Source organism: Mustela lutreola, chromosome 9 (assembly GCF_030435805.1).
Source record: "Mustela lutreola isolate mMusLut2 chromosome 9, mMusLut2.pri, whole genome shotgun sequence".
NCBI lineage: Eukaryota > Metazoa > Chordata > Mammalia > Carnivora > Mustelidae > Mustela > Mustela lutreola.
Window position 1 is genome coordinate 57,858,779 of NC_081298.1, and position 27,795 is coordinate 57,886,573.

Here is a 27,795-nt window from a genome sequence, read left to right on the forward strand (position 1 = left end):
AAAGGAGAAAAGTAATATTTAATGACCAACCTCATGAAAGTTATGTGGACACCAAATGTTAAAATTGATGGCTTTTCCCCCTTAGGACTTATTTTTACTTTCTGCTTTCTTCTGCATTTTAAAATTCACTACTCTCCGTAGTGGTGATTTGTCTAGTACCTAAGACCGGCTTTTGCAAGAATTGCCGCAGAGTCACTCTCTTGACACTAAACCATCCTCATGAATGAATGTCCAAAATTAAGTGAGTTTTGTTTTTTTAGTGTTATCAGGAGGTGCTGTTTATCTCTCATTAACTTTAACTGGTGCTATGCTGCTACCTCACTTTCTATATGGCTCAATTTTACTGCCAGTACCAGGTTAGATAGGAAGCCAAGACATTACTTCTTTTGTCATGAAGCAAAACTACAAAAGCTTCAGATGAAGGTAAAAACCCACTCTTCTTCCTGTCACTTTCTGCTTAATGGCCTTCTTGATTTACTGCTTTCAGGTTGCCGAATTATCATGACTTCCATCCTCCAGGTACATGTCTCAATGCATATGGTAGTTGTTAGACACACTCCAAGGAGATAGTGCTCTTCTACAAAGATGGATTCTACTTTTCTATTACCTTGTACCTAAAGAAATGACACAACACAATATTTTTTATGTGTTTGCTTTGTCTGTGCTCAGAATAATACATGCCACTACAAAAAGAGAAACGAATTGCATATTCAGCAAATGTTCTAGTTAAGAACGTGAAAGAAGGAATTAATTATCACATCAGGACAATCAGTGGTTAATTTGTTGCACCATTCATTGGAGTGATGGCAAGTTCCTCTCCTGACTTCACTGTGACAATAAACTAGACCCACTAGTGCATTAGCAGACAGGGTCTTGATCAAGTCCACCTAGATTCCTTGGTTCTTTCTTATATACTTTTTTTTTTTTTCAGAATAAAGATAAATACTCTGTTTGGCCCTGTGTTCTTTGAGGGGGGCTTAATTCAATTTTGAATACTTAAGAAAACTAACTAGAGTCAGAATCAAGTGAGGATGAGAAATATTGATGAGAAAGCAAGCTGTTGCTTTTACAGATGCTTCCTTCTCGCTTGGCTTGCATTTGTGCAATTGCACTTCTATATGGATTTTTGTCCTCTTGAATGCTGTTCACTTTTAAAGTATATTTTTTATATGCTGCAACCCATCCCTCCCGGACTAGCCTTCCGTGGTACTCAGTTTGTGAAAGCAGTATTTAATTTGGATGGGGGTTGTTACGCGTTATCTTCAGTCCCAGACCCCTCTGGGCTGGAGTCGATGTCAACGAAGGCCTCCTTATTGGTAAACGTGGAGCTGAGAGTTAGGCTTTGTCGGGGCTTCACAGGGGCAAGTTCATCCAATTTAATATTTTCATTTTTGACCAGAATTGTCTTATCCATGTTTTCTTCACTGTGCCTTGCGACAACAGCATCAAACACATCTAATTTGGGAGGCAAGCTTCCACTTTCAAATAGGTATTTGGCTAGATAGGAAATGCAAATGTTGGATAAGAACGAGGTAATCATGGCGAGGGTTTTAAATGGGAATCTCTGATTGTATATGCCATTCTTATCAGAGTAGTAGCCAGGGTAAAAGATCAAGGGCTGAAGGTACAGATATGGCTCCCCTCCGGTGATTCTCAAGAAAAGGCCAGACATGTAACCCGCCACAGCCCCGTACGTGTTGGTTCCCTTAACGAAGAGCACACAGAGCAGCTGGGGGAAGATGATGATGTAAACGAGGTCTGAGCTGAGGTACCAGAGCCCGTACACGGTCTTCGTGAGTAAGGCCATGGCTGTGGCGGACGCTCCAAATACAAACACCGTGATTCGCATGACCCAGATGATTTCCTTGTCTGATGCCTGCAAGAAATTGCCACAGTGACAGCTTTTCACACAGTGCATTGGTTCATTTAGGTGAAGAGTGAGATGCCTCTCTGTGCTTTAAAACTGGTCTAAACAGTTGCCCTGGTTCATATAGTTCAATGTGGGCAAAATCAGCCTAAACCACAGCAGAGGAAGTAAGCCATCTAGGTGGCCTCCCTGGTAGGCCTTTGGGAGGGGTTTCTGTGTGCCATGTGCAGAAGCACGGGCAGCTACATGTTTCCCTGAATGTGCGTGGAAGAGGGGTGTGAGCTACTGTGCCATCATAGGGAAATAATAATGCAAGAAAGGTCTTCACATAACGGAGTTTACATATTAAGGAATAATTCCTAGGTGGCTGTGAGGAGGCACAGCTCACTCTTGCTTGCTGTGTCCTGGGAGTCCCACCATCTTTAAGTCTAGCCACCTTAAAAACAAGTGGGACCATTTTGTTCACTATGACCTAGAAAAACTAAAAAACTAGAGAAAGAAAAAGCCTTAGTGAAGGAGGAAGTTGAATAGGTTTATTGGCTCCTCAGTGACACAACAGTGCTGTTCTGTACCGACTTGATTCAGTCAGGCCAATCACAGCGAGGGCAGTTTTCTTATCAATGTAGACTTGGGAGTTCAACTGCACAAATGCCCACCAAATAACTTGCTCACTATGTTCTGCTTCAAGTTCTTTTTTTTTTTTTTTATCATACTTGATTAAACTCAAAGTTTTTTGATACTTTAGGTTTCATGACTCTTTCATTAGAAAGACAAGCAATGTAAATTACAGCAATATGAATGTACCTCTCAAAAAATACTCGTGTTGATATGTTCCTTTCCATATGAACATGAATGATAACATGCATTAAAAATGTTTATGTACAGCTTAAATAAAATTCAGCATTATTTAACCTTGTGTGCTTAATCAAACTAGGGTCTGATTTTAATATAGGATATTACTATATATACAATACTACAGACACAATAAATATAAAGGTGACAACAACAACAACAGCAACAACAACAATAATGTTATGTCTGAAAAAAAACATTCTTACATTTTGTCTGAATGAAAGCTGGTAGATGTTCCGGGCAAACATGGAACTTGCTGACAAGATGGAAGAATCTGCTGAGGACATAACAGCAGCAGAAACTGCACCAAGACCAAAGAAAGAAATGTACACAGGGCAGAGGTACTTCAGAACAATTGGTAAAATCATGTCCGCTTCATTGTTGTCTTTGGGATCTAGAGGCCCATATGAAGTCTGGTTCCAGTCTGTTGAACAGAAAAAAACAAATATAAAAACAACCAAAGAAATGTATATTCTTTATCCATCTGGGGGTCATCCTATCTACTAAGAGCTTTTGAAATTTAGAATGTATTAATAAGTCTAATTAGAGGAGAAGTCTATAATTAGGTCTAGAAATCTAACTAGGTATGTTGGTCTAAGTGGGTGGGAAGTCCATTGTCTTATATATAATCCTGGCTTCTAATGGGTTTGGGTACACTTAGCCTTATTCATAAGACCTGTTATCTATCTATCTGTTTATCTATCTGTCATCTATCTAATCATCTATCAATCATCATCTATCATCTACCTGCCTATCTATCTTTCAATCATCAGTTTTATATCTATTTATCTACCTAGTTATTACCTATTTCTCTTCTGTAATTATGACATAAAATTGTACAGAATCACAGAACACAAATGTTATAAGACAAAAGCATGGAGTATTTCTTCAACCAGTTGGAGATGTGAGAGGACACTCAGTGATCCAGTCCTCGGTCACACATGCATTAATGCTTAGGCAATAGTGGAGATATTCTCACCCATCCTCTTCCTGTCTATAAACTTGGTTTTGGAGCACCCTCAGCATTATTTTTCCCTCAACTAAATTCCTTCTTGCATTGGATTCCACAACAGGGTGCATGGTAGATAAAGGAAAGTCCTTGTTTATTGAGTAGAAAGTGCAAGTATGAGACTGCACTTCAGAAGGATTTTGGAATCTGTGTAAAGGGACACAAAACATAAAAGATAGAAAAAGTCTCAAGGAAACAGGAGGGCATGGGCACCAGAGATGCCCAGACAACAGTTTGCAGCGCATCTCTAAGTCTGTGGGCCCGGCTGTTAAAAACAATGTTAAAAGCAAGTTTGACATTGGGAGGATGAGAGAGAAATGGGCAGAAAATGGAAAGTGCTTTATTTTATTTTATTTTTTATTTTTTTTAAAGATTTTATTTATTTATTCGACAGAGAGAGATCACAAGTAGGCAAAGAGGCAGGCAAAGAGAGGGCAGGAGGGAGGCAGGCTCCCCGCTGAGCAGAGAGCCCGATGCGGAACTCGATCCCAGGACCCTGAGATCATGACCTGAGCCGAAGGCAGCAGCTTAACCTACTGAGCCACCCAGGCGTCCCTAGTGCTTGATTTTAATAAAGAAAGAAGAAGAAAGAAGAATCATCACTGGATTCATTCAGTGGTTCACAAGCCTTAATGAACATTGGGATCTCTCAGGCATGCCTTTACAATGCAGAATATCCTGAAAGATTCTGATAGCATAGGTCTGAATGATTATATGATTTGCCAAGTCTGGGAAGTCACCAATTATAGTTAGTGCAATATATTAACCTTTGGAGTAAAATTTTATTACAGAGTGTTACCAGTTTATTTTATCTCACAAAATAACAATGTGAAGCTGATTTAGAAATTACATACATAAACTGTGCAACCACTACATTTTTATAAAATAAATAATATATATGTGCCTGATAATGTTTTTTAAAACCACAAAGCCAAAGTAAACAACATGTAGTTTCTTCAAATATATGAAAGGTTTTTTGAAAAAAAATAAAATAAGAAAATGTGCTTTCAAGTTTTTAAGCTTGAAACTTAGAAATTATATCTGATATTGATACTACAAGGAAAATAAGACACTGTATTTTTTGTTTAAGAAAGTTTATGTCTTTTTATTGTAATTGAAGGTGTTGCATGATCAATTAAACACTATCAGCATTATTTTCCAAAATTTTTCATTATTCTTTTAAATGCAGCCAAAACCCCGAGTGTTTTGACTTATACAAACCTATCCATTACCAGTCGAAGACTCACCAACATTAATATTATTCTTTTTCAACAGAATCTGAGATGAACCACTAGTAAAATAAGGTATAAGATTATTTAAATTTTATGATGAGTTGGTCTGCTGAACTCTACAATTCATAGAAGAAATTACATCTTCAAACTGACTTTTTAGCTAGTGAAATTCTGCATTGTGCTAATCAATCTGTTTTTTTCTTATTAAGTAGAAAATGGCCATTAAGATTTTATTGTAAAGGGTACAAAAATATCTTGTGCACCATGCATGATAGAGAAAATCATGGTGAAAACAAACAAAAAAAATAAGTTTATCTTTGAATATATAGTTCTTTTTTTATTGTGTTATATTTTTCACCATATAGTACATCATTAGTTTTTGATGTAGTGTTCCATGCTTCATTGTTTGGGTATAACACCCAGTACTGTTTACTCATACTATTGTGTACTGAAAAATACAATGTAATCTTTAAATGTACATTAATATTGCTCCTTTTTTATTTGCTGAACTTTGATGGTATAATTCCAGGAGCAAATAAGAGTAGTTTCCCTTGGATCTTACCACTTTTTTCTTCCTCCATTTTCTACTATGGTTGTTCAAAGCTATACTTTGTTGAAGCCAATTTTATACATTCATTGAGACTATTTTGGTGCCAGAAATAACAACCAAGAATGTGTGCTCAATCCAAGAAAAAAACAGAGTTCACATTCGTTTTTTTCTGTCTGTTGTCCTACAACACACACACACACACGCACACGCACACACACAGAGGCACACCCACACACAGACAGAAGTCAGATCTGTTTTCTGATTGTGACATAAGTGCTATCTTTTGCTCTAAGACACACAATGACCTTTGTCAGTCATCTTTTTAAGTGTTTGCTTATGTCACGAAGGAACAATTGGAATGGAAAATATACACATGACCCATGACTGCTCTTGTAAATGTTACATAATCCAGTAAGTAGCTCTATTAATTGAAAATCAAAATAGCGGTGAGTTTATCACCCTGTAACATCTCTACAAAACACAGTGGAGTGAGGGGTAAACTTCTTTAGTTTGTTTTAATGATATCTACCTACAGGAATTCTTTGAATTTGGGTTACTGTGATGTATTTTCATGAATGCTCATGGAAGTTATATAGCATAGATATGTAAGTGTCAGGAATAATTAACAATTTCAATTAAATTAAGGGTGATATTTTAAAAATGTTTTAGATAGAGGCTAACTAGGAGATAAGCATCTTACGATGCTCTTTTTACCAAATTTGAATAAATTATTCTCTAAGTCTCAGTGCCTTAATTTTACCTTTACCTGCACACTTATTGGTTTATTTCTCCAAGAAAGAAAACTCTTAATTAACAAACAATTACAAATATAAAGCGAAAATCTCAAGTTCAAACTGGTCCTTAGGTGTCATTAAATTTTAAAGCCAGTAGATTTCAAATCAGGTTAAGTTTGACCAACCAAGGGGCTTTAAAAAAAACCCTAGTCTCTGGCTCCACCTTATATTATTAAAATAAAATCCCAGTGGGGTAGGGTAGAAAGAGTTATTTTTTAAAGCATCTTTTCTCCTCCCCAGATGATGTCAATGTGTACTTTTGTTGAGAACCACTGTTGACAGAATTACATATACACAATTGATAAGTATATCAACATGAAGGGGTATGCTCACATATGTTTTACTGGTGGGGAGAGCATTAAAAACTGGAGACACTGAGCTACAATACAATTACTTGAATGCTATAATAAAGGTCTCTATATGAATATGATGAGAAACATTCAACTAAGTGGAGGTAAGAGGATAAGTGGGAGAGGGAGGGGAGCTGGGTGATAATTGGTCATTTCAGTGAAATCTCAGTGGGTCAGTTAGTGGAGTTCCAAGAGAGATACCTGTTGATGCTCCAATGGCCCCAATGAGTATGGCTGGTAGAGCCATCACCAGGCATCCAAAAGCTGCCAGGAAAGACAGCACCTGAGCATAAGTGGCTGAGGATGAAGAGAGGACCCTCTGGAAGTAGGCTTGCCATGGGATTCCACCCAGCATCTGCATGGGAACAAAAGAGACTCAGAATGAATTGGAGCCGAGCAATATGTATTAGGATTTTGAAATAAGATTTTTTAATAGTCACATTCACAATAGTCATATGTATGATTCTTATGTACCATAAATGGTCCTACCTGCCAAACACCTCAATTGCAGTCATGTTGTTGTCCTGTTTTCAACTGTGCAGAATTTCCTGAAGTTTTTTCCTTTATCATTACATAGCCCAATCTTTTCTATTCTTTAATTTACCTACTTCAAACTGCACTACAACTATCCAGAACTCTTCAATTTGTTTTCACCTGGAGGTTTTAACCATCATAATTTTATTTTTAAAAAATTAAGATTCTGAAAGGAGTAACTTTAATTTGAATTAATAAAACCCAATAAATATTTCTGGACCAGGTAGTATGATGGTTTTGAGGGGAATGGTTCTTGCTCTGGAGCTCCCTGTTCACTGGAAGAGTCAATGAAATGCAGCATTTTCCAAATCAGGGTGTGCAGGGTGCTCAAGACAATATAAAGAGCATCAAAGGAAATATTAGAATTTCTATTTATACTCAATTTTACCTCATACTTACATGTTACTTTTTCAATTAAATGATATAACACATTAGTACACTATGTGTAAGTAATTCATAACTACACATACCTACATCAGGAGTATGCTTAAAATTCTTATTGAGGATATACAATCATAAAAGTTTTGTAATGTAATTTGTTGCCTTCTATAAGGATGTATAAATGGGAAGAAAATTGAGAACAATTAATTAATTAGGGTTAACAGAGGCGGGGGACAAGTGGGAGGAAGGACAACTGCATAGTAATCAGGAAAACCTACAGAATTGACCTGGCGTCAGTTCTTAAGCATTGAGAGGGTATCACAAGGTAGAGATGGAGAGAGAAGAAAGCACCTAGCTGAGAATTCAGTGTGAAAAAGGAAGAAAGAAAAAAAGCAATGAAGCAGCGCTGAGACCACTGTTTCTTTAGTTTAATTAAAGGTTAGGGAGTGGTTAAAGAGGAGGCTGGGGAATACCTTCCCTATGATTACAGCCATGTTTCTTTGACTTGATTAGAGTCAGTGTTCCATAAATACTTATCATATGAATAAGTGAACTGGTGAATGAATTTCCATATTCCAATGTACTGAAGCTGTTTCTTTAATTGCCTGTCTTCTCTCACTGGGCTCTAAATTCTGGGATATATTGTTTATCACTTTCACCTCTGTGCTGAGAGTGCTTGTCATGTATTGATTCCAGGATAATCTCCTCATATAAAAGCTATACATGTTCAAAAGTAAAAAAAAAAAGAAAAAAAAAGTAAAAGAAGAAATTCTAAAATTCATAATCCATGCCTCAAGTCTATACTCTTCCAAAACTTTTCCTTTGGTTTGTAACTTGTTAAATCAATATAGATCTTCCTTGACTTATGTTGGTGTTATATCTCAATAAACCCATTGTAAACTGAAAAAATCTGAAGTCAAAATCCAAAATGCATTTAATACACCTAAACTATTGAACGCCATAGCTCAACCTAGCCTACATTAACGTGCTTAGAACACTGACATTAGCCTATAGTTTGGCAAGTCATTTAACATAAATGTTAGATACTTTGTAATGAAGTCTTGATTATTTTATATAATTCATTGAATACTATACCTAAAGTGAATAGCAGCTTGGTGTATGGGTTCAGAATGTTTGTCAGTGTATCTGTTGTTCACCCTCATGGCTGACTGGGAGCTGTGGCTGGCTGCTGGTGCCCAGCACAACGAGAGAGGATCATACCACATACTGCTAGCCCAGGAAAAGACCAAAATTCGAAGTATGGTTTCTACTGAATCCTATCGCCTTCTCACCACTGCAAAGCTGAAAACCTGTTAAGTCAAACCATTACAAGTCAGGACTGTATGAATATCACTAACATTTTCTATGCCAATGAATATTCACCAATAATTTCAATGCCTGTATGAATTGAAACACTCTAATTTTTTTTGCCAAACTCTCTGGACATTTAAGTCATCAGAGCTTTGTAAGTAAGGTAAAATCTGACCTCCAAGGACAAACAGAAGCCCTGATGTGAAAGGTGGAAGATGGATTAGGACAAGTGAGACGCAGGTGGGCTGCTACATGGAGACTGTGAAGGGCTACCACAATAGGCCAGGGGAGGACTGCTATCAGCGAGCAGGTTCAAGGTGGGGCTGGGAGATCCTTCAGAGGTATCCAGAGTAGGACTCCACAAGTCATTTATGACAAGTGGAAGTTCAGGGAGACAGTTGGAAGATCAGAGACCCTTGGTGAAACATTTCGAGGCATACTCCTACAGTTCACTCACTCATTCATTCAACATCGACTTTCACTACCACTTATGCTACATTTTGAAGAATGAACAGGACTTGGCCATATAATTTTCTGGGGATGGAAGAAACTTTAGCAGTCATTGGATATAATACATTATTTTGAAGATTAATAAATCTGAGGACTAAAGTGTAGTGTAGGAGAAATGACTTCAGGGTCTTGATGCTTTATTTCAATCCCTCTCAGACAAGGGTGTGATTATCAACAGACTACCTATCTTCCCTGAGTGCCATAATCTCCTCCATATCATCATAAATATACCCTGCCATGCAGATATAATTTCACATACATGTTATATTTAACTCCTTTCTCCATTCAATTCATAATCACCCCACCACTGGAAACAGCCTATTTACATGTTTTCCTGTCTTCTTACCAGAAATTTTTCTTTTTCTTTCTTTCTTTCTTTCTTTTTTTTTTTTATTTAAGATTTTATTTATTTATTTAACAGATGGAGATCACAAGTAGGCAGAGAGGCAGGCAGAGAGAGAGGAGGAGGAAGCAGGCTCCCTGCCAAGCGGAGAGCCGGATGTGAGGCTCGATCCCAGGACCCTGGGATCATGACCTGAGCCGAAGGCAGAGGCTTAACCCACCGAGCCACCCAGGCGCCCCTTACCAGGAATTTTTCTACTGGGACAGACACATTGACTTTAAGTGCTGAAATTTAGCAAAGTGCAACAAATACAAAGTAAAATCACAAAATATCGTGAGCCCTTTAAAAAGGAAACAAAAATAATTTCCCCTTCACTTTGATATAAACATTAATCTATTTATTTTGAAATTAAATACAATGTTTTATTTTTGTAAGTAACTCCTCCAGTTAGCAAAATCACAAAATATGGCAGGTTCTTTTGGCTTTCCCCTCTTCTGTCAATCTGTGATCTGCCTTTATTGTTTCTGTGCCCCACGTCTCACTACCAACACCTTCACCCCAAAGTTCTGCATGTTCCTAAGCTGTCTCTGACTTCCCAGCGCTTCTTTGTTGGCATCTTTCTTGAATGACACCTCTTTTCCCAACTTCTATGTGCACTAAAGGCCTTTTGACAATAATTTGTTTATCAGTAATTAGGGACTAAATGGGTTACTTACTCCAAAATACAGATTAAAACTTTCAGATGGCGTGGCCCCAGGTTGGGGAAGTCTCTGGGGGTAGGGCATGCTGTTTCTGACTTACAGCACAACAGAAATATGGATGCACCATACATCACACTATAGACATTCTCCCTTTAAGGCTTCACTTTCTCTCCACTTTGACACTAGTCAGCTGCCACAGTAAGTGGCCCCATCTTCCAACAAGAAGCAGTCAGTGCAGAAAGAGATGTGAGCCAGTAGGTGAAATTTACATACAAGACTTAAATCTTAAAAATGTATTTGATTTTAGGAAAAATGAGATTGCAGTCCTCAGGTAAGGGCATTACTTACCAACAGCAGAAAACTATCAAGCCAAGTGTAGACTTCAAATGATTCAATGGTCCCCAGCCAAGGCTTTTGATACTTGGTATGCATAGCAGTGTACCCAATGTCAGTAACTGCAGAATGTGACAGGGCAAAAGGGACGCTGATCCACTGCAACCAAAGAGGGGTATGACAGAGTTAAGCTACGACTTTTGCCACACATTTTATTTTTTCATAGACCACACAGCTCAGTTTTTCCTTTTGTTCAGACAGAGAAGAACCTGGAATCACGTTCTTTGTGGGACGCCATGAAATTCTGATTTAAAAAGTTAGAGTAATATATTACCTATGCCTGCATTTATTTACACCATGTCTTATCAGTTATAGAAGCAGTCAGCCAACCTTTGGGAAGAAAACATTAAATTTAAGAACATGAAGCATATCGATATATAAACTTTTCATGTTTTCTTTGAATTAGAGAAAGATGTCCGTTTATTAAAATGACAAGGAAAGATCTGATTAAGAATTTGGTGGGAAAGACAAAACTCCAAGGATGAGCCCAGTGCTAATAAAAAATAAGGAACAGAATGGGGAGGCCTTCTATGTGGATCAAGGTAAAGAGGACAACCTATGGGGTGAGCCCTCAGATCTTCTGCATGACAAGGTGTGCTGACATGGGAGTGGCCTAGGGAAATGGGATAGATAAACAAACACATGGCAAGAAATTTGATTTGAAAGCAAAGGGGTTTATATTTTGTTCTGTAGCAACTGGAGGCATTTCTCCTGAGTTGTAAAAATATTTTAGTAGATTTCATCTGCATTTTAATATCGTAGATGTAAACAGTGAGCTTAGGAGAAGGAGAAATCAGGAAAAATAGTAGGTGCACTAAAATGACCCACATAAAAGCCTTAAGTAGAGCCATCATATTGGAAATGGAAAGACACTGGTATTGAAAAGGGTTCTGAAGGGAGATTGAGCAGCCCTTGGATTATAGCAGGAAGAGATTCAGAGAGAGAAAATGAACAGATGAACTTCAAGTTTACAGTGGTGGGGCTCCAAGGATGGTGATAAGATCAACAGAATTGGAGAATTTGAGAAAAGGAGATAGTTTAAGGTGTGAATTGATTCATTAATTATGTATGCATGTATAGCCTTTTGCAGCTTGGAAAACAAACTAAGCTTGGCCTTTTACTCAGTCAAGTCAATTGTTTCTTAACTAGTAACTAAGACAACTCGATTCCTCACCAGTTTAGTCACATTTCGTAGAAGAAAACCACTCTAACATCTGTCCGCACAGGTATTTGTCCCATCACCTTTATGCAGGCATGCTTGATTTATAGTCCCATGTATTTTAAGTTCTGGTCTCATGAAAGGCAATGAGAAATTACATATAACATCAGTAAGTAGCTTCATCCCCTGGCATTGTCTGTCTTTCTTTCTTTCTTTTAAAATTTATTTATTTAACAGAGAGAGAGAGATCACAAGGCAGCAGAGCAGCAAGAAGAGAGAGAGGGGAAAGCAGGCTCCCTGCTGAGCAGAGAGCCTGATCCTGGGCCTGATCCCAGGACCCTGAGATCGTGACCTGAGCCGAAGGCGGAGGTTTAACCCACTGACCCACCGAGGTGCCTCAGCTACTTTCTTTCTCTTCTAAAAAAAAAAAAAAAAGATTTTATTGATTTATTTGAAAGAGAGATCACAAGTAGGCTGAGAGGCAGGCAGAGGTGGGGGGGAAGCAGGATCCCTGCTGAGCAGAGAACCCAATGCAGCCCTTAATCCCAGGACCCTGAGATCATGACCTGAGCTGAAGGCAGACGCTTAAGTGACTGAGCCACCCAGGTGCCACAGCATTGCCTTTCTTAAAATACCAAGTACATCAGCTAAGAGATCTGTCATTGCCAAACCAAACTTGCTTCCAGTGTTCCAAACAGAGATCTATTTCTGGAAGTTTATGATGATGCTAAGGAGAATTCTGAATTTCAGCACTGTCCACTTGCTTCTCACAATTTAAAAATAAGAAAATAGGAGTCATTGAGCAAATTAAATTGACTTGAATTCAACAAAGCTACTAGTGAATGAGATTCCATGACATGCACATAGATGCTAAGGGAAAAAGAGGAAATGTGATCATAGCTAGCATATGTCAGTTTATGGCTAAGCTGTAATTTTAGTTGTAGTCCATTCTTTTAAAAATTTCTTCCCATTATTGAAGATGCTAGAAAATAAAAAAAAAATGAATATGAGATTTGACTTCACTTTTCATTTCTGTCTAGTGTAAACATGAAAATAAAGAGCTTTTCATTCTGAGAAAAAGAAGGAAAAAAGAGAAGTCTCAAAAGGTGCTTTAATCATCCATGAGAAGGAAGTCATGATGTGCAGTCTCAGCTTCTCTCCATGGCCTTTCTCCAAGGGCACTGGCCCTACAGGCTGCACAGCTGGGATAACAATCATGTGTATGAACTCACTACAGTGCCCAGCATGGACTGCTCACGCTACTTTTTTGGTTATGTCCTAGATGTTCGATATTGTTATATGTGTAATAATACAGTCTTCACATTTAAGATGTTGAGTTTGCAAAGGCTCATCATTGACTAAAATGTGTTCATAATACACAAAAGCACTTTTAATGTAGTATCAATAATATGTCTCATAATTATGTAGCACTTTTTACTGAATAAAACACACATATATTACATAATCTAGTTTAGGACCTAAAAGCAATACATGATAAATCTTGTTAATGCCTTATATTATTAAACATTTTCTTTGTTTTTAGACCCCCCCAAATAGTAAAGATTAATATTGAAACCCACAGTTTTTTGAATGGGATAATTTCTGTCTTATGAACAGTCTTATGGATCAATTAAAATAATTACAGGGAAAGATTAAGAGACCAATGCAGGGGGCGCCTGGGTGGCTCAGTCAGTTAAGCATCTGCCTTCAGCTCAGGTCATGATCCTTGGGTCCTTGGATTGAGCCCCACATTGGGCTCCTTGCTCAGTGACATTTTAACTCTGAGTAAAATGTGTTGCCTTCAAACTCAAGGAAGGGCACACATAGGTTTCCTTCAAATGTAGGCATGAAGGAAAGGAAGCTCTAGACCTTTCTAAGAATTAAACTGAGAGCATATTTTCTGTCAAAAAAATAAGAAAACGACTACAGTTTTTTGTCCAATTACTTTGCTGATAAATTTGAAATTTCAAATGCTACATGACTTACTATGTGTTAATCATGATGGAAAATAACATTTTTATTAATTTTTGCTGAGTTCATATAAAATGCCACATTACTGTTTAGAAAGAAGAAGGAGAAGAAAGTAAAAGAAGAAAGTCTGTGACTGGCTCCACTTACCAGGCCTATGAAGATGCAAAAAAGCTGAACAACATCGGTGTAGGCCACGGAATAGAGACCACCCACCAGCGTGTACAGAGTGGCGATCAGTGCGGAGACAATGACAGAAGCTTGCACGTTGACGTTAATGATCACGCTGATGGTGGCTCCTGAAGAAAGCAGACAAGAGAATTCTGTAGTCAAGGTACTCAAGTGGATTCCACTTTCTGTTCAAGGATATACTGAATGTTCAGGGACAGCAGGTACTTCCCCATGTCATGTGAAATATATTGGATGATAACAGTTAATGTAAGTTTTCATATAAAAATCTTAAAATCTCTATAACTTGCATATTTGTATATATATATGTATATATATATATATATACACACTTAAGTATATAATACATATTATTTAAAAATATCCTTTCTTTCTGAAATTGATGCTTTGGTAACTTGTTCATGTGGGACACCCAAAATCCATGACATGACTTTAAAATTCCATGATATATACTAGCTATATGCAATGTATTTATTCATATCCTCAAAATAAGCACAATCACCCATTTTCCATTTTGCATTAACTCTGACCCCACTAGCTTTTTATTTTTATTCTTTTAAAGATGTATTTATTTATTTATTTGTTTGTTTGTTTATTTATTTGACACTCAGAGATCACAAGTAGGCAGAGAGGCAGGAAGAGAGAGAGGAGGAAGCAGGCTCCCTGCTGAGCAGAGAGCCCGATGCGGGACTCAATCCCACGACCCTGAGATCATGACCCAAGCCGAAGGCAGAGGCTTTAACCCACTAAGCCACCTAGGTGCCCCAAGATGTATTTATTTAATTTTGAGAGAGAAATAGAGAGAGAGCAAACAGGGGAAGGGGCAGAAGGAAAGAATATCTAAGCAGGCTCCCACCGAGCGCAAAGCCCAACTCGAGGCTTGATCTCATGACCCATGAGATCAGGACCTGAGGTGAAACCAAGATTCAGATACTTAACCAACTGAGCCACCCAGGTGCCTCCTTGTTAGCTTTTTTTAGATAACAGATGGTAAAAGGTACCAAGGTTTAAGACAATTTTGTAAAAGAAAATAATAAAATTGTTAAATTTTATTCCAGTCCCACTGCTAGATTTTAACATCATCTTTTTAAGTAATTTTCATTAGCAGAGCTTTTTTTTCTTAGCAGAGTTTTAAATCTGCCTTATAAATAAAATTTATGTTTTTCCTATATTATGACTTTGCTTATTGTGTTTGTTAGTATCTATATTTCCAGTGAGAATATTAGGGAATGCACAATTGGATCACTATGGTTCCTGGACTTTCAGTTTGGAATTCACTTGCTGGTTTACAAACCCTTTCCCATTGTTCTCAAAGTTATATAGTTTATATGTTATATTACTAACACAGCAATTAAGGAATGTTAACCTACACAGAACAAATATGTGATTTTTAATTGCAATCTTATGTTCTGCTACTGCTACCATCCCTTAATTGCATGCTAACAGTGTATGCAACCTACCAGAGATGAAAATCCATTTTGCGAAGGGGCAAAGAATATATATGATATCAAAGATAACAATATAAATATTTTTCAAGATTTTTTTTCTTAGTACTTTGCATTTGGTTAACAAAATTATTTTCTTGAGTAAAGATAATTAATAAAAGGAAAAGTCTGGTAAGGAATTGGAGGATGAAGACAAGGGAATGCAGTCTATTATTTCAATTATTTAGAAGTGACTTTGGATAATTGAGTTATTCCTGTATAGAAACATAACAAGCTTTTTTCCCCCTGCAATTATTTACTTCATGTTGAAACTTTAGTTGCAATTCTTTGCCATTCTTTTGGTCTGGTTTTCTCCTTTAATAACAACATTTCTAAGCCATATCTCATGAATTTTGAAAAGTACAATTATTATCCTGCCTCTTTGGGCTGCTGTTTAATTTTCTACCCATTAGTAAGTCTTACCTTTACTAATGCTACACCTCCAAAAGGTGGCGTGGGAGGCTACATGCTATAGAAGAAAGAGCACTAGACGAGGATCCTAAAGATTTAGATATTGGTAAATACTATCATTTGGTTGCAACTCAGTGGTTTTAAAGAAGTCACCAGCTTTCCTATCACTATAAAGATTGGGATAAATTTTTTTCTCAAAAATATTTTCTAAAGATTCCATCATTTGTAGTGAATAAAATAAGTTTATACTTCCAGATCTGTTATGAAATATTACTTTATTCATGCAACCATAAAAATAAACATACTATAAATAAAGTTATAAATATTCACTGAATTTGAGTTTTGAGAAGTATAAACATACATTTTTTTAAGGTTTTATTTATTTATTTATTTTGAGTGCATGAGTTGAGAGAAGAGTGGAAGGAGAGGGAAAGAGAAATCCTAAACAGACCCTGTCCTGAGTGTGCAGCTTGATGCAGGGCTCAATCCCATGTCCCCGAGATCATGACCTGGATTGAAATCAAGTGTCGGATGCTTAACTGACTGAGCCATCCAGGCACTCCTAAATATATATTTTCTTTAAAAAAATATGCATATAGGACCACCTGGGTGGCTCAGTGGGTTAAAGCCTCTGCCTTCAGCTCAGGTTGTGATCTCAGGTCAAAGGATCGAGCCCTGCATCAAGCTCTCTGCTCAGTGGGGAGCCTGCTTCCCCACCCCTGTGCCTGCCTCTCTGCCTACTTGTGATCTCTGTCTCTGTCAAATAAATAAATAAATAAAATCTTTAAAAAATTGCATATAAAGGATGTGCATTTATGCCAAAAAGACAGTTTAAAATTCTCTTCTAAGTTTCAGTGGTGAACTAAGCACATTCACAGGAAGGTGGTAATAGATCTTATATTTGTCTATTCTTAAGCATTCCAAGTTATTTCTAATAAACGCTAATTTTGCATTATGTCCAACTATCATTTTTGAAGAAAATGTTAATCTAAAAATGCACATTCTCTTTACCAGAGCATATATTTCAAGGAATAGCAGCAGTGTTTTTATACATGTTGTTTGAGATGTGTATGCATCTATGTAGAGAAGGAGATATATCTATATCTATATCTATATAGATATAGATAGATATAGAGAGATATAGATATATAATATTATATATCTATATATATATATAGATATATAGATATTATATATCTATATCTCTCTCTATATATACATATATATTGTCACACACACAGACATAGACACACACACATATACAAAAATAACTAATTGCAGCAAAGTTTAGAGTTTAGAGTTTAGGTCAAGTTTATATTTCCAAAATACTTTAAAAATATTATTTGGGGTACCTGTGTGGCTCAGTTGGTTGAGTGACTCTTGATTTAGGCTCAGATCATGATCTTAGGGTCCTGAGATTGAGAATTATGGCAGACTCCCTGCTCAGCAGGGAGTCTGCTTCTTTCTCTCTCACCTCTGCCCCTCCCCCTGCTCATGCTCTCTTTCTCTTAAAAAAAACAAAACAAAACAAAAAAACCCAACCTTTTTAAAAAAGAGAAATATTAGTTTATTAATTCAATTCTCTCCTTAGGGCTCTATAATATAAATTGATCTTTATTCCATGAGAGTGAACATTTTGTATTCTGTTAGCTATTCAGCCTACTCCTTTTAAAATACCTCAGCGGGCAGCTTGTCTTAAAATCAGCATTTTTTAGTGTTGAAACTAATGACAAATAAGCTACCCATTGCTTCTTGGCTAATGAGAACAAGGTGGGAAGGGAGGTCTCTTTTTACACATAATTTCATTAGGATATAAGTGCAGTTGTAACTGTGGAGTATTATTATATTGCACCAAGAATGTGCAACATTTTCCACTGAGTTACACAGTATTTTATAGTTATCAAACTCTCTTCTTTTCTACATCAAATCATCCCTTCATTTTACAGTTGAAGACCAAGAAGGTAAGATTATATGGGAATCTGAAAAAGAAAGGAGTGAAAGGTAACATAAACAAATATCTGATATTATAGAGGTCAGATCTGATGATAATACTGAAGCCAGTAGACAAGTTTGTGGTCTGGGATATATACTGTAGAAGGACATTCATCTTACTTTTGGTTTTACCACTTGGGGTCTAACTGTAGGCTGAAGCCCTTTATCTTCCTTTGGAAGAAATGATGGGGAGAAACACACACAGATGCCTGGATGTCAAACATGCACATAGTTCACTGAGGAGAGTGGTGGAACTTCCAACCCTGTTGATCTTCAAGAAGGAAATCAATGCTCAGTGAAATGGCTTATATTTCACCTTGATCAAAAGGCAGGTTATTAAGCCTGGCTGAAGATCTCCCAATATCCCACTGAAATCTCTCATTTTCTAAACCTTACATGTGGGCTGAGAATCAGTGAGCCCAGGATGGGCTGTCCCTTAGCATTAATTGGAGTCTAAGTTCATTTTCTAGATCCCTAAACATGTCTACAACTCAGTACTTTAGGATTACATTGAGAAAAGGAGTATCATTGTTTTCCTTCTCTTTTGAAGAAAGAGATAATTTGCTCACTCATTCATTTATTTGTGATAAAATTACAACTATTAACAAGACACAAATCCTGCCTTCAAGAAATTTATAATCCCTTTTGTGAGGTTGGTTTTGGGTGTGATACAGATAAACAGGCACATAGTCACACGAAGTGACAAGTCCAATGAAAAGAGAATTCCACGTGCCTAGGGAAGCCCACAGGAAAGTCATCCAGCAAGGTCAAGATTATGATTCGAGTAAATGAGGTCTAAGAGAAGACTGAAGGACATTTTCTGGTTGGTTAGGCGGAAGTCAAAAAGGCAGAGGGGGAACAAATCCAAAGTAGAGGGCACCTGGACTTTCACAGTGTTAGAGGCAAGAGAGGAGGTGAAGTCTAGAGTTATGGAAGAAGGAAGGGAGGGATAGTGAGAGGAATCAGAGCCCAAGTCATAAAAAGCTTTATGCACTCACTTAAAAGTTTGGAAAGGATCAGTAAAGAGACTTGAGCAGATTTGCATTTTAGAAGGATGAGTCTGTACTATGTGTAGACTAGAGGAGGAGCCCTGCACAATAAACACAGAGATGGTTGCATTCATCAAGATGAGGGAGGCTTCAGGTGGCCTGGCCTGTGGCTTAAGTGAGTAAAGTTGGGTATGTGATGTTCCGTTAACCAGAGAAAGGCAGAGGTCCTTACCTAAGGCAGAGAAAATGGCAGCAGCCCAAAACATTTCTCCCATTAGCGCAGGAATAAATAGGAGCCCACCCATGCGTTTTCCATAGATTTGCTGAAATGGGTCTAACATGGTCACATATCCCTTGGAACGCATAGGCTTTGCAAAGAACAAACCACCTAAAATAAATTAAACAAGTGTTTATGAAAAAATAAAAAATTCATAATGTAATAGTATTTGCCAACTTTTTACTATGCTATAATTTCTCAAGGGAAATAATTTTTTTAGAACACTGATATGTGTGGAAGAACGAGTCTGAAATATACTGTGAGTACAGAGCCAAGACATATGTAGCAACCAAACATGCATTTCTTAATACGTTTGTCATTGTACAATGTACATGTACATGTCAATGTACAATGTACATGTCATCCAAAGGAACACTGAATGGTATCCAAGGCATGTAGGTTGAAAAACATGGACCGGTGTGGGACTTACGAAAATGCCTTTGTATCACCAAGCATAGCATTCAGACACTGATTAAGCACACGATCAATGAATGTATTTTAAGTGCAAAAAAAAAAAAAAAAAAAAAGGAACTCTGTTATATAATATTTTTGACCTTTCCTTAGTGTGGCTACAAAAAGAAATTCAGATATAATTCAAGTTGATTTATTGTTAATGATATCTCTATACTATTTTTGAAAGGAAAAAAATCATATGCTAAGAAATTCACTCTTGCCATAGATCAAAGGATTTAAAAAAAAATATTCCACAATCAAGGGATCAAATAATCTTAAGCATAGTGTTACTGATTTCTGGTAACATCTACTTGAGAGATCTCTGGTAACATTTTCTTTTTCACAATAGTTATTCACAGTTTGACTTGTTATTTCACTTGTTATTTGTACTCCTGTTCTTTATGCTTTACTGGTGGGTCACTAAGATTTACTTTCACTTACCTAAAATCAGACTAAGAGAATATCCAATTGGTGCCTGAGCCCAAGCCAGACCATAATCTGGTACATAGACTGCTTCAGCTGTCCCGTTGATGTAACCTCCTCCGACCCAGGTGGCTGAAATAGAATGAACAGTGAGGGAAAGACGCCACCATACCTATCATACCCTAGACCTGCTCAGTTTAACACAGTCCCCATTAGCCTCCTGTGACTATTGGCTAGTCTGGTTTGAAATGTTCTGAGTATAAAATACACATTGGATTTCGAAGACTGACTATGCAAAAGTAAATGTAAGCTGCCTCAATATTTTTTTTGTGTTCATTACCTGGTGAAATGAAAACATTTGCAATGTACTGAGTTAAATACATTCTATTATTTACATTTATTCCCCTATTTTTTCATGTTCTTTAAAGTGGTTTGCAGAAAATTTAACATTCTTTTTATGGCTCACATCGTATTTCTCTTGGATAGTGTTGCCCTGGGTGTTTTCTGAGTCCATTTAGTCATCAATACTTTCAAACAATATTGTTATATCCCAAAGTCTGACATTATATTCAAAATATATGAAAATTTCTATTCTCAATAGTAGTACAACTTTTCCCCCCAGCTTCCATAACATGATGTCAAGTTTCTTTATTTTAAGGTCCTTCTATTTTAATCATATTCATCTTCTCACATTGATCACAATTACCTTCCTGGGCGGGGGTAGGGCAGGGTGGAGCAGGGTGGGAATGGAGAAGGGCACGTGTGTGCAGTTATGGATGTATGCGCTTGGTTTTTTTAATTTTATTTTTATTGATAAGACCACTTCTTAAACACCCTGAGTACATAGGATTTTGGCAGATCTGTTCTCCGACATAGCATATTACTTACTTTCTTAAATTGTTAAAGGAGAGAGGACACTTCTACTCCAAGGTGTCCTAAAGTGGGGTTTCCCCTCCCCCTTCCCAAGTACCCAACATACAGTTAGGCATAATTAATAGCATTTAGTATTTAATGTAGACTGCATACCTACTTTCATTCTTTGTTTTAATCTGGGTCTTTTAGTAAGATATTTGATATTTCATGAAGCATAATAAGAAATACTATCTTCTTCAGGTATTATTTAATAGAATATCTGTAGCATAATAGTTGAAGGAGGAGGTCAAGGAACCAAAGAAAACACATGTTGGTTAAACAAGGTTGGTCCAAGAAGGATCTATAAACTACCATTTTCAGTGAGAAAGCAATACCACATTTGATTATTCTATTTGAATTTGAGTATGATAAAGCTAAAGTTAATGGAACACTTAAATCTTTATAGTTTATATCCTTTGAAGAATATTGCCAAAATATTTTAAAGAATTCATTGTAGAATTTGTGTAAGATTATAAGGAACATAGGCTGGCTTACCATATATGAGTCTGAATACTAGGCAGGATCATCCAATTGGGACTAAAACTTGACTCTGAAAAGTTTTCTGACATCTCATAGAATGTAAGTAGAATAAATAATATGTCAAAGACAAGTGTCTCTATTGTGTTCATGCCAAAATTTATCTGACTTTTGATCCAAATACAAAGCAAAGAAGAAAATGTTGTAGGGTTAGTACTATTGTTTAAAAGTTAACATGAAAAAGCTCCCTGCAAAGGAATTTTAAGCACATTTAAGTGGAAAGTTTATATACAAAACCCTAAAGTGGACAAGTGTGCACTTAGCATCATCCACTCTCATCTGCTTGGGAGCTTTTACATGGGTGTTAACAAATAACAAATGTTATTACTTTTTTTCTCATTCTAATCCTTCTTGAAAATTTAAACAGGCTTTCCCTGTGCAGAAGACATGAACAGACACTTCTCCTAAGAAGACAAACAGATGGCTAACAGACATGAAAAAACGCTCAACATCTCCCAGCATCAGGGAAATACAAATCAAAATGGCAATGAGATACCACCTCACACCAGTCAGAATGGCTCAAATTAACAAGTCTGCAAACGATCAATGTTGGTGAGGATGTGGAGAAAGGGGAACCCTTCTACACTGTTGATGGGAATACAAGCAGTTGCAGCCACTCTAGAAAACAGTATGGAAGTTCCTCAAAAAGTGGAAAATAGAGCTACCCTATGACCCAGCAATTGCACTACTGGGTATTTATCCCAAAGTAGTGATCTGAATGGGTATGTGTTCCCCCATGTTTATTGAAGCAATGTCCACAATAGCCAAACTATGGAAAGAGCCCAGATGTCCACTGACAGATGAACATACAAACATGTGGTGTATATGTACAATGGAATATTACACAGCCATTAAAAATTGAAATCTTGCCATTTGCAATGACTTGGATGGAACTTGAGGGTACTATGCTAAGCAAAAAAAGTCAATCAGAGAAAGACAATTATCATATGATCTTACAGATATGTGGAATTTAAGAAGCAAAACAGAAGATCAAGGGAAGAGAACAAAAAAATAAAACAAGATGAAACCAGTGAGGGAGACAAACCATAAGAGACTCTTAATCATAAGAAACAAACTGAGGGTTGCTGGATGGAAGGGGGGTAGAGGGATGGAGTAACTAGGTGAGGGACACTGGGGAGGGTATGTGATGTAGTGAGCACTGGGTATTTATGTAAGACTGATGAATCACAGACTTGTACGTCTGAAACAAATAATACATTATATGTTAATAAAAACATATGATAAGAGTTAGAGAGGAGAAGGGAGTTGGGAGAAATTGGAAGGGGAGGTGAATCATGAGAGACTATGGACTCTGAAAAACAATCTGAGGGGTTTGAAGTGGCGGGGGGGTGGGAGGTCGGGGTAACAGGTGGTGGGTACTATAGAGGGCACGGATTGCACGGAGCACTGGGCGTGGTGCAAAAATAATGAATACTGTTATATTGAAAATAAATTAATTAAAAAAATATGATAAAACTAAAAAATTAAAATAAATAAAAATTAAAAAAAATAAAAATAAATAGGGATGCCCCCTCCACTGGGTGTCTAACTGGGACTTGAATAAATGATTCTCACAGGCGCAGAATCAGAATCCTGCCAGGCACCTGGAACTGCTAACAACATGCCAACAATGTTTCATTGCATAAAGTAAGTGGTCTTATGAGCACAAAGCTTATCAGTGATCACTTTTCATTGTGTAGGTCTCCTCTCCCTTGTCCAAAACAAACTCGGTGACTGAATGATTGATTATCAACTTGGTTACTTATCATGTTAAAGTCCTCACATTTTTACCAGTCTTGTCCCTTCTACACCAGAATTTGCTCTGCATGATTGTATATTTCATGTCAGATTCACCAGTGAGAACAAGAATTCTTTCAAACTATATGCATTTTTTAATTTTTTAAACTTTATTCTTTATCAAATATATACAATCAATGAATCTGACCAGGTTTAGGTAATACGGTTCGTATTTTAAATGAATTATGAGACTGACCACGATTCTTTTCAGTCCTGGAAGACTGAATAAAATCTTTAAAAAATGATCTATACCATGACCCATCATATGAGACATCATGATTCAAATTTTTCTATATATTATGAGACTGACCACGATTCTTTTCAGTCCTGAAAGACTGAAAAAAATCTTTAAAAAATGAGCTAGACCATGACCCATCATGTGAAACGTCATGATTCAAATTTTTCTATATACCTTAATAACTGTTACATCATTCTAGATGATAAGAGAACAAATTCTAAAATATTACCTTTATGAACACAGTAGATACAGCATTAAATCAGAGTAATAGAACATTATAAGAATGAAAAAAAATCAGTCATCAAAGACTTTGATATAGAGCAGCTCATTTATTCTTTATATCAGTTTTTTGAGGGAGATCAACTTTCTTTTTTTTTTATTTTGTTTTTCTTCTCATTTTCTTTGTACAGAAAAAACCTGGAGGGAGTACAATCACAATGTTTTAATTCCCTTCCAATGCCAGTATCACATCTGGATCTTTAGGGCAATGAAGAAATGTTTGCGGTATAATAAACAATGAAAATGAAGATGTAAAGTTGTGTACAGTGTTCATCAATAGGTGGATAATAAGAGAAACAACATCTGGAAATGTATACCAACGTTTCAGGAAATGTATATGCTGGTGGTAGTCTTATGGATGAGTCTCACTCTGTTTTTGTACTTATCTAAATGTGCATATTAAATTTCACAGAAAATATTTTGCATGATACAATTTGCTCTATGTGTTTATGTAGAAAAACCGAGAAACAGAGGGTAAAAAAGGTCTTCTTTACATACGATGTGCCTTTATAAAGAAAGGGAATGCAGTCAGCTGGAGGTCTGCCTGTAGCGCAATGTGCAGGAGACTCAGGGCGTGGCTGCCAGAAGACCTGGGTTTGGTGCTGATTCTAGTCCTTGTTAACCACGTAACTCTGTGTCCTTACTTAACCCCAGAGTCCTTTCATGGTACTCAAATATAAAGAATTTCATGAAGATCGTACGAAACCATATATAGTTGAGAGAGTTAAACAACATAAAATGTTTATATCTGAAAAATAAAACCTATAGTCCATAAACTACTCTAGAATATGATAAGTTTCAGATGGCCAGCAGTGACGTAGTCTTCACGGATTGCTTTGGTGAACTACTCCATTTACAGATGAATCACCTTAATAGCACATCAGGCCTGAAACTGGGCATCATTTGGATATAATTTCTGATGGGATATTTTCCAATGGGCCCTCAGAGTTCCAGTTAGTGTGAATTAATTTGCTAATGTTTAAAAACCTAATAATCAGAAGTGAAATGTGTATTGTTAGTGAATATGTATCAAATAATGTTAAAGATATAATTGTAAATTGTTGTTTTTCAGAAATATTTTCTGCAACCAAGAGGAGTATAAAAAAGAAGCAAGTTACCTCTTAAACAGAACCACGTTGGGGCATCAGACCCTCAGAACCCAGAGGCGGTTTGAGTGCGGCTGCAGATGCTGGCTGGGGCATTTCTGTTAGGACACATCCTAGCTTTTCCCCTTTTATATCGAGGTTCTTGGAATTTTTTTTTTCCCCCAGTGCTGTGGATTCCTAATATGTGATTGTCTTCTCTGAGGGAATTAGTTTACTAAATGGGAGAATTAAGTTTCAAAACAGGGCATCTATTAATTTGGAATTGTGTTGCCCCAACTGATTTATTCAGTTGAAAGCCATCACGAGTTAATGTTCATTGACATCCATCATTTAAGACAACCCAAAGTCACAACTTTGTGCCTGTGTTGGTGAACATGATGAGACGCTGACTTTATCATATAACTTGTAAGACCAAGACACTTTTCTCCACCTCTTTGTTTTTACTCTGTTCCCACCCACCAAACTGTCCAGATAGCCCAGATTCCTTTCATTGATATTCTGGCCAGTGATTTATTATAAAATCATTTTGTTCAAGTACTACTGAGTTGCAAACATTTTACCTTTGTTTTAAATAAATGTGAAATTATTTTTAGAATATATAAGCAGTGAACAAAAGGAATCCCCAAAGGACAAAGGCTAAGGTCTGCTTTGTCATTCTGAGAAGCCAAGCAGGGGTGGACAGCACGGAGCAGAGGCATCAGAACCTACCTGTCATGGTAAATCCACCCACCAGCAGACCAATGTCTCGGCCACCAACTATGATGGCCTCGCTGCGCTCTTCTGAGCTGCCACTGTTTTTGGTTCTCCAGGCTGCCCATATTCCAACCAGCAATATTAGAAGGTAGAACACGATGATAGCTACCAGTCCTTCCACATGGAAAGTCATTTTTAGTTAGGGGTCCAGATTCTTCCACAGCTAGCTACTTCATTAAGATTTCTGAAGAAAACACAGTAATGAATTAAAAACCAGCCAAGCATGCATAGGCAGCTGGGAATAAACCAGCTGGCTCATGAGAGATCCTGTACCACTTACAGGAACAGCACACTGAAATTATATATAACACTAGCAGTTGCCAACACAGCCCACTATTTTATTATAATTACTATTTACAGTTTAATATTGTTTTGAGCTTTCAAGAAAAAGAAAAAAATAGAAAATGCTGCTGAACAAATACAATCACCATCACTTTTTGTGTTTAATAAATTCTTTCAATTTAAAATTAACCTTGTCTTGTAACTTGGTCAAGAAATCATTTCCAAAGATTATGTATTTGGCTTTTGGAACTAACTTACTATTCCATCTAGAATGATTCAGTAATGTAAAGGGTATTGTAAAACTACTCTGAGAATCTAACATAATCTTACATCCATTCATTCACTCATTCATTCATTCCTCTTCCTCTCCTTTCAAACAATTTCAGGGAATGGTTCCAAAAATAATGCGGCATGCAAATACCCCGGGGGGGGGGGGTTTAGGAACATCAGTTTCAAAAACACATCAATTCCGATTTTCAACAAGTGCCTGTGGTCCAAGTTACTGTACCAACTAAAGATGTTACATTGTTTGAAGAGGACACCCTCTTGACCAGCTCTTTCTTCCTCATCCATTGTTCTTTGCTCTGTCATCTCTTCCCCACCCTCTTAATGGTATATACAAGAAAACGATATAAAAATACAGAATTGCCTAAAAATATAAGAGGACGTCAAAGGTATTAAAAACAATTTTAAGAGACAGATGTCAAGTTCTAACGCCTGCACTTTCTGGAATTCTTGTTCTCTGTTATTTTTCAGCCCTTGCGATCATGGCTATTTCATGCACTCGCGTTCACACAAGCCCGTTTCTGGGAGAAACACAAGTATTTGTTTCTGCAGGTGGGTGATGAGACCCTTGGGCGAAAGAACTAGCTAGCCTCCTTGGATTCAGGGGAAGCCAAAGAAGCGGCCGGAATGCGCACCGCTTTTGTGAGCATCGGAACGGGGAAGTTCTTTCTTTCCCCCGCCCAGCCCGGGGATCCTCTGCTCCCCGTTATCCCTCCCGCGCCCCCGCGGTCCCTCTACAGCGCCCGGACTTTCCCGCCGAGGCGCTTCGAGGGCCATGGGTGCCAGACAGTGGACCCCCCCCACCCCGCACATCCCCACCGAGACGCGAAAAAGCCCCGTCCTTGGGACCTAAAAACGCCGGCGAGGCGGCCACGGTGTTCCCGAGGTGCCGACTCCGACGCACCCAGATGCCCGCTCTGTTCCTACCTGGAGTGGCTGCCGCGCCGGGAAGCGCTCCGCCGTCTGGGGCTCGTCTCGGGGCCGCCGCCCAGGCACCGCGGGGTTGGGCGCTCCGCGGTCTGAGGCTTGTCCCGGGGCCGCCGCCCAGGCACCGCGGGGGCGGAGGTCAGGGGTGCGGAGGGGCGAGGAGTAGGGCCAAGCAGCGGGGTTCCAGCCCCTGGTCTCCCAGAACCTGGGCGGGCGCAGAGTTGACAGGTGTGTGAGCTGGGGTGGAGGGCGCTGGACGCGGGCGAGGTGGTGATCGATCCCAGTATTGGCAAAAGTCCCCTTTATAAGGGCGACCGGCGGGGGTGATCGTCAGAGATGGGAAGGCGGACGTCAGAGCAAAGTGATGCTGGGGCGGGTGCTGCGGGACAGTGCCCTCGCGCGCTAGGTGGCTGTGGGGGTGCGGAGGGACGGTGGCCGAGGGACTGGGGCAGAGCCTGGTCTCACGGCTAGCGCCGCCCAGGTATCCCGCGCCCAGGCGGTGCGGCC

The 27,795-nt window shown here is 38.0% G+C and overlaps 1 protein-coding gene across 1 annotated transcript; it reads right to left on the reverse strand.

Annotated features, from left to right (window-relative positions):
• Positions 1–27,795, reverse strand: SLC5A7 (solute carrier family 5 member 7). Its single transcript, XM_059134307.1, has 9 exons — positions 27,289–27,795; positions 25,750–25,978; positions 20,191–20,304; positions 19,252–19,407; positions 14,105–14,253; positions 10,783–10,926; positions 6,856–7,009; positions 2,926–3,143; positions 1–1,876 (listed from the first exon to the last, which is right to left on the reverse strand). Exons 2-9 carry the CDS (start codon positions 25,925–25,927, stop codon positions 1,250–1,252), a joined length of 1,740 nt encoding a protein of 579 aa, XP_058990290.1. The 5' UTR covers positions 25,928–25,978; positions 27,289–27,795; the 3' UTR covers positions 1–1,249.